Source organism: Rhopalosiphum maidis, chromosome 2 (assembly GCF_003676215.2).
Source record: "Rhopalosiphum maidis isolate BTI-1 chromosome 2, ASM367621v3, whole genome shotgun sequence".
NCBI classification, from domain to species: domain Eukaryota; kingdom Metazoa; phylum Arthropoda; class Insecta; order Hemiptera; family Aphididae; genus Rhopalosiphum; species Rhopalosiphum maidis.
In genome coordinates, this window is record NC_040878.1 from 29,871,676 (window position 1) to 29,883,813 (window position 12,138).

Consider the following 12,138-nt stretch of genomic DNA (forward strand, 5'->3'; position numbering starts at 1 on the left):
GGTGAATTTAAAACGAAAGCTTAAATACATTTGAAATGTATTTTATTTTTAAACTCGTTTTCGTTCGTGTATTTGGATCCTCGGTTATGGTTAAAAAAAACTAAAAAATAAAAATAGCAATAATATTTGTCGGCAATAGGTAAGAAAACATCGTAAATAATAATAATGCATGATATGCGCTAGCGAGTACAGCTATCAATAAATATATTAATAAATAATTATATAAATACGATTGGACTGCAGTGAGCAAATTAAAGTTTCTAATAGATTTTATTTTCGTTTGGAAACGTTTTACTGATGTCTGATGGAACCATCGGTCAAACCATTTCACGACGGTCGCCCCGTATACCGGTCTCGTCCAATACAGCAGTCGGTCGTTGAACAGCTGAACAGCAGCGTTCGTTTTTAAAAATATTTTTTATTATTATTCCAACGCCGACGTCGCGCCGAGCCACTGACCCGCGCGCGTGTGGTCAACGGCGAGCGCGTGCGTAGCCCTCGAACACGAAACCCTTTAGCCCACGTCGCACACCCACACCGAATCACACGCACACACTCGAATCGCTCACACGCACACGCTCACACGCACACGCGCGTCATAGTTATAGTCGTCATCGTCGTTGTTGCCGACTAGTAAATTCAGTGCCGTTCGACCCGATGGCCGTCGCGTTTGTCGGGTGTCGTCCTCGTCGTCGCCGTCGTCGTCACCGCGGCGGTTCGCTGGCGGAAATCCGTCCTCGAGTTATTTCCGGCTGTTGACTGACCGGAAAAACAAGACAGGATGCAAGAGAACAATAGTGGTACCGACGGTAGCGGCGGAGACGATCGCACGTCTTCGTCATTTGCGGTCATCAACGACGATCACGACCGCCGCGGCCGTCGCCGTCACCGCAATCACCACGATCACCACGAGCACCAAGACTACCGAGATCAGCACTCACGTGACCGAGACCCGCGACACTTTGCCCGGACCCTGGATTCAAAGCTCAAAAAGCTGCAGCGACAGTCCGGCAACGGTGTCAAGCACGCGTCCAGGAAACCCGTTTTCGTGACCACGGTTAAGACGGGAATTTTCCTGGACCCACCACCCGACCTTGCCGCCCTGCTCGGGCTTGACGACCGTTCGTCCCCATCCGGCGCCGACTCAGACCGATACTATTCGTACTCGAGCAAACCTCGCGTACTCCATGACAGACAACACCAACGGTGCACTGTCTCCTATTCGTCCCGGAAAACCGACGACCAACCCGAGTGAGTATAAATGGGACACCACAGTATGTTCCGAGATTCACTCCGATATGATCTTTCGCCAGAACAATATTCACATTAGAAAAATAAGTACCTATTTAGGAGTGAGAAAATTGTCAGTTTATATATTATTATATGAATCTTAAAAAAAAATAAAAAAATCCTCATAACAATTAAGTTTGATTTGGACAAATACAATCAGTTTTTGTTTTACTTGTATAGTATGCATAGTATAACCATTGTTTGACGAAAATATAAAAACTTAACCAGCTCCTCTCTAACTTGTTCAATTTAGATATATATTTTTAATTATAAAATGGATTTTTCAAAAATTAAATAGAGCAAATATTATTTTTGTATTTGATTTATAATGTTTAACTGTTGATATAACCTCATTTAAGTTTATCGATTAGCTACAGGATACTTCGCATGATTTGGGAATTTTGGGACATCATATTTACGTTATACGAGATTGCGAGGGCCTAAGAAATAATATTCCGTTTTCATGACTTGTACCACGGAGTATGGCGAAACGATCTTACCCAAGTATTATTAAAGACCACTGAAAATTAAAGTTACACGCAAGGCCGTAACCAGGGGAGAGCTCAAGGATCCAACCCCCCCGAAATTTAAAATTAAAACATTTCAGTGGTGTATATAGTATATAGTTTATTGGCTATAAATTGTTAGCATTTATATTATATAAATATGTATAAAATGTTGGACCCCCCCCCGGAATTTTTTCTCAGTTATGGCCTTAGTTACACAAGTATAAAATATTAATATTATATAAAATTAATATTTATGTATATATATATATTAGTGTGGGACTTTCCCACTGAAAAGGATGAACGACCGAATAAGCGTTTTCTGTATAGACCATGAGTGAAAAGGCATTGTCGAGTAGAGTCAGTAATTACAAATGTTCTAGCTTGACGTCTCGTTTTTTGTTACCTTAAGAGGATGCCAGCGTTATCTCTCTCTAACCCACGTGCAACATAGCAAATTTTACGTTCACAAAAATGACTATAACCATATTATTTTCTCAAATTAGAGTGAAATGACTTATTATAAAATTTAAAGTTAAGAACATTATCTAGAGATCCTCATAAAACATTTTTGTAAACGTAAAATTTGGTATGTTGCGCGTGGGTTAGAGAGAGATAACAAATACTACGCTGGCATCCTCTTAAAGATTTTTCTTATCGGAAGTATATCTTAATAGGTGTTTGATCGGCTTAGGTATTTTAAATCCATAAAATGAAAATTTTTTAGGCGTAGGTGTCTATTATGACTTATGAGTGAACGACTTGGTGTATATATTCAGATTTACAACAATTTTTATTTTGGGTAGATAAAATAATATACATTTTACTCTAATAGTAGGCACCATCGTCGTTTATTAGTATTTGCTCATTTAAATAATACAATCATATCAAATATACTATGTAGAAAAATGTGAAGTTTTAAGACAGATTTCAAAAAACAGAGAAGAATATACTGATCTGTTTAGTAAAATAGACTATAACTATATCCAAGGCATATTAAAATCCGTTATATAAATGCCTTTAAAACAAAATATTGATTTCAAATTCTTCTAAATTTAGTTTACATTTATTACAATTATTACATTATAATTTGATTGATTTTATATGTTAAAATTAATTAAAGGATCCTTATAAAATGACAAAATGTACATATTAGTGTAACAAATTTAACTAAAAAAGGTTATTAAGTGAGTAGGTAAAATAAAATATTATTTCTTTCTGTATCTGAAAAAATAGTTTTAAATTCCACTCTGTGTATATATATATAACTATATGGTTTCGAGTGGGCTATGCATATTGCATATTAATATGAAGGCGGTCATATTGATATCAGTGGCTCAACTCATTTTTGCTCCATTCTCAGGGATATTAATTTCTTTCCTAAAACAGTTTACCGCACACCCAAATAACTATAATTTTAATATTTGTAAATATTCAATATAAAATAAATGCTTAACTATGTATAATTAAAACGAAAAAAAATATGAATTAACATTATATTAATCTGGTAGTAAATAATTTATTTAATATACATCACTTTTTATGTTTTAAATTATTAAAAGTAAGTTAACCAATATTTATTTACTAGAAATCAACAGGAAAATATTGATACAATAATAATTATATTTTTATGAGCAACTCATTTGATGTGTAATTGCATCGTTATAATTGGTATAATTATAATATATTATTTAGACAACCGTGGTTTTTACAACTATAAAAATGTGAATTTATGTAATTATAACAGTATTTAATATTACTATCAAATACAATAATTAGTCATGGATCAGATAATATTGATTCTCATACGTATATGGTATATACAGTATTATAATATACTACATGGCATATCATAATCAACTAGTAAGTGACTCATTAAGCAACCGCATTAGTGTAAAAACAAATTTAATCCTAATGATAATGCATACAAATACAAAATAGACTAAAAGAAGCAAAAAAAAGAATAATAAAATAGTCCAGGATTCCTGGACACATAGAAATAATTAACAATGAAAGAGTAAATAAAAAAGACAAACTAGATATCTTTTCACCAAAATCACATAACATCAAAATTTTCACAAACACAAATGTAAAAAAAATGAATAAAATAAAACACTATCTCTATCTGGAAAAATAAATGGAAAATCCAAACGAACAAATTAAACAAAATGTCAAAAGATGGAAAAAAAATTCAAGTATAAGTATCAGAAACGAAAAGAAACTAAACCGGGACAGAATTTGCCTCACAAAGCTGGTGCATAGATACTTGATGTCAAAATATGATACACTAATTTGCCGACCGTGTACGGCACTACGATCGCATATTTGAGGAGTGCAGAAAATACGAAAAACAAAGAGAAGAACTCAACATAAGCCACCTGATTGGAACAAGTCTATGTCCAAACCCAAACAATGAAACAAACACAATCGAATTCTTTAAATTAATCGTAATATTAAATCTAGTATAGCCAACAATTATTACAAAAAGTACATAAATATTTAATTATTTAATTTAAAATTGTATTTTTTCTTTAATATAATAATGTTTATATAATGCTAATGACCTTAGTAGCCAAAGCAGCAGAAATTATATAATTTCAAGACCAATAAAAAAAAATCAACTTTATAATGACCAATGACCATTGACCATGACCCTTGGCCGTTAAGGGTATTCTCCTTGGTAGAATTATTTTTAGAAGCAAATTTATACGCTCTACATACAATATATACACTTATCTTTATAATGGCTATAACGAGTAATACAATTTAAGATTTATATCTAGACATAAATTTGCTTGAATAGAGTGAACAAAATATATAATATATTTATAAATAAGGTATACCCTTCTAAATTGTATAAAAGCAGGTAATACCTACATAATATAAAATAGATTATACTGTTATAACGATTTATAAATTTATGTGAGTTGCAATAACGTCATAAAAATTAAATAATAATCATTGGATACTATAGTAATTATTTTAGTAATTTTAATATATAATTATAAATAAAATAATTAATATGCATTTATACAAATAATAATATACAATTTAAGTACCTATCTACAGTTATAACTATTAAATATGATGTCTCAACAAAAATGTTAATTTGAAATCGATAGAGTAAATTTTAATTTTATATTGTCTAAAAAAAAAAATTAATGATTTTTGAAATGTTTATTTAACAGTATTATTTATTAATGATAACTGTCTAGTTAAAAGAATCGAAAAATTCTCCACCCTCGAAATGTTGGTTTCATGATTTAAATAAAATTCAATCGATTTCAGTTTTCTTTTTAGTTATAGTTAGATTCTAGTCTCTTCGGTTTTCTATTTACGTGTCTTAACACTCATTATTAATATCAAACATATGTCTTACATGTATTATTACAACACCTGTGAAATGTATAGAAAAATGTTTTTTTTTATTAACTCGTTCACATAAAATAAAATATTTTTTTTCTATTTTATAGTGGTTAACGTTGTATACGTTTTATTAGGTTGATTGTACGGCCTTACCGTACATTCTAAATTCTCATAAAAAAAAAACTTTTTCTAGTTAAAAACACCCAAGTTGACTTATGTCTTACGAACTAAGCACGCAAACCAGTCGTTAAATATGCATACCTTTTTTCTTTACTAACCATAAAGCATTCGCTTGTCCTCTCGACAATCTTGCACACTCCATTTGTTCAATCAATTCTTCAAGAATTCGAATTTGGGTCATAACAACGTGTAAATTATGTATTTTTCTGTTTAATTTTTTTTTTTATTTGTTATTTACAGTATGTGCAAACAAATGGGTTACACGAACATCATGCACGACAAACGGGTGATCAGGGGCAGTAATTTTTCAAAAAAATCATTCGTAAGTGTTACATATTTTTGTTTTTCGGATATAATGTCTTATTGTTATTATATAATTTTGTTTTATATGATAAATACTATAATAATATAATATTATTAAAAATATTTAGCGTCCAAAATGGAACCCATATTTTGGGTATGCTAAACAGTTGTCGTCCGAGGTGAGCGTCTTGCTTACACGTATGCGCTACAGATTTTTGGTTTTTGGTTTTTAATTTTTTTAATTTATTTAATTTTTAAATATAATTTTATATTTTGGCTTTTGAAACGCTGCAAAATATTGACATTAGCTCACTTTTTGCTATTGCTACAACATTATTCTCTTACAATTTATTAAATATCCTGTACCAACGGCATTTGAAGTCTACAATATTATTATTTCACAGTTGGGTAAAGAGTCATATGCGTCACGGGAAGCAGAAGCTCGTCGACGGGCCATGGCCAGGAAAAAAGCCATAGACTATCAAACCAGAGCGTTGCGATTGCATCTAGGAGCGCCGAAACTTACCAGAGGACGACAGAACGTGGACATCCAAACTGATGTACATTTAGAAGAAGTAAGAATTGAAAAATTGCATTTAAATTTTTGTGATTTTATCAAAAATAGGAAAGTTAAAAATAAAAAAATCAAGTCTATAAATAATAATTAGGTTGAAAAAATCTTATATTTAATTGTATTGTACTGAAATGGTTTAGTCAATCATAAATATTATTAAATCATAAAATATTTATTTACTTACTTTTGTTTTTTAATTGTTTAAATTTTTATCTCCCAAATTGTGATCAATCTAATAAATATTTAATTCACTTTTAATTTTAATTATATTTATATAATTATTTATTTCCATGATTTTAACATATCCGTCATTCTTCAAACTAATTAAAAATAGCTATAAGTTATTACAATCAATAAATTTACAGTAATATTTATTAAATAATTAAGTTAATTAGTCAATAAAAAAAACTTAAGAAGTTAACAAGCTTAAAATAAATAATTGCTTACCTTTTCAACCACCTTTAAATTCCCCATACATATATATAAATAATGTAGGTATAGCCTACATGTAGCTAGTATTCCGTTAAATTTAAAAATTATTTTTCCTTGTATAAACACATATACGTTTATAAATATATTGTATACATTCTAACATAAAATATGTAGTCCGTTTTTATTTCAAATGCGTTCTTGTACATGTTTGTATGATTGTTGAAACTGAAAGTAACTACCTATAATAATTAATACATACCTCATAATATATGATTTCAATAATGAGTTTCGCCATGGAAATAATATATTATGTGATTTATTGAACTCAATAGTTGTATGATTATCCAGTATCCCAGACGTTCGGAGCCCAAACTGAGTTCGACCAAGAGCTGTTTTCGAATCCGGGAACTGGAACGTCCGCTGGTACCGATGCGTCTACCCAAGTAGACGACAAAGATGTAAGTTCGTTGCCGAGACACGCCTAACGGTGGTTCCGATAAATTAAAAACAAGCCTTGATACGAGAAATGATTGTTGGTGCACTTTTTGTACAATATATTTTTAGTTATTCGACTTCGACACCGAAGTGACGCCGATAGCAGAAGCTCTGATTGCCGACGTGTTCAGACAAGCTATGCGTGAAGTGCTGTACGAAGACGAGCTGGAAACGAGGGCACGACAACAAAGAGCACTTTGCATGCGACGCACCGTCGAGGAGATCGAAAAGCAAAGACTGCAGTACGAAGACGAAAGGCTGAATAAAGTTATCGTTAGTATCAACATTTTTAGATTCTGAGCGGAGCGATGAATGTGTTGATTTTACAAAGATGTGTGTTTTTTGTGCTATATACACTATTGAAAGTCAAAAACAGTTTAAATTTTCAATTTTTAGTATGGTTTTGGATAAAAAAAATTGGATCTAGTTACTTGAGACAGGTCAAAATTAAAAATGCCTAGTGTTTTATTTTATTTTCGGAAAGAATAAACAAAAAATTAAGGAAAAATAGCAATTTTTACGCAAATTCAATATTATTATATAAATAATTGTTTTGTAACTATATAATTATTTTAAAAATTTTTTGTATAATTTATTATTCAGAATGAAATTTAAAAACATAGATATCACCTACCTATATATAAACCATAAATTTAATCACACTGTCTTATGGTAAAGTGGTATTGACTCAAAAGTTAATAACAATAATATAATAATATGGTAAATATTATGTTATGTGTATTATATGTAGCTACATATGTCCTATAGCTTAACTGACCGTATCCGTTCAGAATACTTTTTCGCATACAATGATGTATCATTGAATTGAAATTTAACACACACCCATAATAGTAAACCACTCGATACCTAGTGTACAGCAGAGCGGTACCCACTTCCCTATCTTTTTTTCATAATTTTTCAATAAAAAAAAAAATGTTAAATCATTATTTACGAAACCACATTCATCAAAATGTAGTCAATACAAAAAACAGTTCGTAATATTGCCCTATATATTATATACGAGTCATACATTTTATTATAATAAATATAAAACATTTTTAAACTTACATTTTAATATATAATCTCATAATAATTCAGAATACATTATTTTTTATTTAAAACGTTTTTTATTGAAAAAAATAGTGTTTGGTATGTTATTAATTCTATATCTTATGTACTCATGACATATTTTTTAAGACAGTTGTCTATGAGCAGCCGTATTCATTATTCTGGAATATTCCAAAACACTTTCAAGTTTCAATCATAATTATATTATATTACATGCAGATAATATAAAGACATTTTTAATTTATTTTTTATTCCATCAATTATATAGAGGTTTAAATTAAATTATTCGTTTTATTAAAATTTAAGTCTTAAATAGATAAATGAATCAGTTATCCATAAAAAATAATATATTATAAATAAATGTAGGTATAGTCGAGTCGTGATAATTCGAAGTTGAAGAAAGAAAAAAATTCGCTTTCAGATTTCTAACTATATTCTAAATCGAATTTATTTTAACTTCTATATAATTTATATTTCTAGGCCTCTAGGGAAATAAAAAAAATCAAGTTGTCGAGTTTTTGAGTTATCGAGGTTCAAGTTATGGCGACTTGACTGTATTAATAAAATAAATAATAATTACATTTATTTAATAGAATTATCTGTAGAAACCCATTTTTTTATTTTATTTGTATAGATTATTATTTCTAAAACCATAATACGTTTTGATTATATAGTATTATAATAATAATACTGTATTGCAGGCTGAACACGCTCAATTGTTTGATGAAGGCGAAAAAAACGAAAAAGCAAGAATGTCTATCTTGACTAAGGGCCGCGTGACTGATTTATTGCCCAAAGTACTTGAAAATCTGAATCAAGAAGGAATTTATACAAATACGACTGTTAATAAATTAGAAAGTAAGAATACATTTTTCCTACCACACTTTAATTCTATTAAATCATGTACCTATATGTACCATTACCGATAGGTCCGGAATTCGTGTCATGGCTGACGGAAGAACTACAAGCTGATAAAACGAAACACGCCGACAGTGACGACATTTTAAAAAGTATGATTTATCTAATGATAAGCTCGGGACTTAAAAATGTAATGAAAAGCGTTGAAATATGCAGTTAATTATGCATAATCGACAAAATATATAAGTTAAGAACTCATTATTGACAAAACATTTATCGAAAAAATATATGACCAAAATGCTGTAAATATTAAGAAAAATGTAGGCAAATATATAATACTCTAATGTAACTAAAGGTATCGAGTGGGTAACTGTTATGAGTATGTTAAATTGGAATTTAATGATATATCTATATCATTGTTGAAAATCTACTCTGATATATGACAACACTGTTAGTCTATATCATTAAATATATTTCATGATATATTTTTTTTGTTTTAGCTATTCAAGCTATTGTAACTGTTTTCTCTAGGTAGTTTTAATTTTTTCCGAAAATATTGAATTTATTATATTATTTGTATTTAGTTTAATTATTATAATAATATATATTTGTTCCATATTATATAAACTCAAACAACTCAAAATATAATAAATTCTTTCTGTACTATCGTAAAAGAATAAAAATAAGTCTTATATTTAATATAATATTAATATAATAATATCTTAAAACAAATCAAAAATTGCATTGCATTTGGTAAAATTTATAATAATATGATGTATGTTTTAAGCGTCTTGGTGGATCATGTTTTGAAATTAAATTAAAATAATAAACATGATTATTTAATGTTTAAATAAGTATAATTTTGTCCACAAAATTCAATAAAAAATAATTTTCTTTCTATGTATTTTAGATTTTATTGTTTCAGTATGAACTACATATGAGAAATTTCTTATCAAATTTTCATAACTTTTAGATAAAAATAAAAGTTTTCGTTCATTTTTAACTGTCTATAAAATGATTTCCATTTTTTTTAATTTTGACAAATGTTATAAAAATTCTAATTTCAAATAAATATAAATAAAATTATGCTATGTATTTTTAATATATATATATTTTTTTTTTGTATATTATACAAATGTAAGAAAAATGTAAATGAGATACCTTATACAACATTTTCAAGAATTTCTAGTTCAAATTTGAACGAAATTACTTATTTAAATTGTAAAATATAACGATGTTAGTAATTAACTTGTTATCATTTTAAAGCATTATTCCTGAAGACTTAAAACTTATATATATATTATACTGTTATACATTTTACTATACGGCACCCGGAATAACATTTTAGTGACAGATTGTCTCCACTCATAACTGTTTTTCGTGTATAATATAATAAATACAATAAATAGGTATAATTGAATTCAAATTTAACACATCTATGAAGCCATAACAGTGACCAATTCAACACTTAATGTACAGTAAAGTAGTATTCACTTGCCTGTATTTTTTTTATTCTGTTTTTCCCCACCTATCAATAAAAAAAAGAACTGAGAATATTTTGCTTTTTACTCACCAAAAAATTGATTTGTTACCAGAAACTACTTTCAAAATTGAAAATCGAAGCTTTTTTACTTCCCAAAATTGTGATAACAGCCAGAAAAAAACATACATCATTGTAAAAGCAATACAATATAATGCTCTAAACTAAAGTAGATTTATCTGATTTTAAGCATTTTAATAAAAATAATTAAATACAATACATAATAGTACAATAATTATTCAAATATAGTACAATAACGTCGTAATAATCTCAGTTTTATATTACTATTGTTATATTGTATATTTCTAACGCTTGAATATTGCATATTTATTTTAAGTGTTAAGACTTATTTTTAAAAAACTAACTATTATTTCCATTTATCAATACAATATTTTTGACAAGTTAAATTCAAATTATTTTAAATTAATTATTATTATTTTGGCTTTATTGTACTTAGGTATAATCCATGATCTTGTAAAGCGTCGTTTGGATTCATACAATGAAACTACTGATGTGAAGAATATTGAACAACCCGAAGAACTATTTAAAGAAATTGAATCAATAACGTTAGAAACTGACAAAAAAAATGAATTGCCTAATCTGACTACCGATAGCTAAAGATTAGGTACTTAAAAGCAATCCGATAAGAAGAAAAAGAAAGTGTCTATAACTTTATAGTCTACTTTACCCGGCCCAAAATATTTTTGACAAATAATAAGATAGGTGTCAGTATTGTACAAAACATACTATTTAATATAAACATGTATAAACAAAAGTTACCCTAAATGAGACAGTAAAACACTGAAAGATAAAATTTACTTAAACATATATACTCAGCGAGTTACACCTAAAAACATTTGTTTTTTAACAAACATCATAAATCTCAATTCACCATGTCAAGCGAGTTTAATTAGTTTTAAAGTGATTAAACGAGTATTTATATCATAAATACCTATGAATATAAAGGTTATATTATGCATATTTTTATTAGAGACAGTTTATAATAATTTATAATGTAATAAAATTGAATATCTAATTAGTTTTTTTCTGGTGCTAATTTAAAATACATAAATAAGTAAAAACAATTATGGACAACTTTCAGTGTAAACGTATAATACCTATATATAATTAACTAGAAAAAATATTTTGAAAAAACGAAAACGAAACTTCACAAAAAATATTTTTTTAACATAATAATAATCGTTGTTGAGTAGTTTTAGAAACATAATAAATTGTATGATATAGATGAACACCGAGACGATGAGCTTCAATCAAAAAATACGCCATTGTATTGTTGTATAGATTAAAAAAATCATAAGCCTAAAAAAAATTATGTGATTAATTATTATTAAATATTATACAATATTATAAATTTGTTGAGTCATATCAAAAGTCTATGTATTTTCGAATATATATATATATATTAAAATGATTATAATAAAAAAATATACTAAAAAGCAGTGATTTTTCATGTACATACTATGGGGCCATGGGGGTATTATATATCATAACGGTTGATATATAAT

General features: G+C 28.3%; 1 protein-coding gene across 2 annotated transcripts; it reads left to right on the forward strand.

Annotated features, from left to right (window-relative positions):
* Positions 1-639: 639 nt before the first annotated feature.
* On the forward strand, positions 640-11,707 carry LOC113553858 (radial spoke head protein 3 homolog B). 2 transcript variants are annotated; one of them, XM_026957410.1, is made up of 9 exons: positions 640-1,251; positions 5,583-5,664; positions 5,774-5,824; positions 6,050-6,220; positions 6,984-7,109; positions 7,216-7,419; positions 8,916-9,072; positions 9,144-9,224; positions 11,070-11,707. In XM_026957410.1, the coding sequence occupies exons 1-9, from the start codon at positions 782-784 to the stop codon at positions 11,228-11,230; spliced, it is 1,503 nt and encodes a 500-aa protein (XP_026813211.1). In that variant the 5' UTR covers positions 640-781; the 3' UTR covers positions 11,231-11,707. The 2 variants fall into 2 exon arrangements, with proteins under 2 accessions (XP_026813211.1, XP_026813212.1); XM_026957411.1 differs by lacking the exon at positions 5,774-5,824 and having other exon boundaries at positions 11,070-11,706.
* The last annotated feature ends 431 nt before the right edge of the window (positions 11,708-12,138 follow it).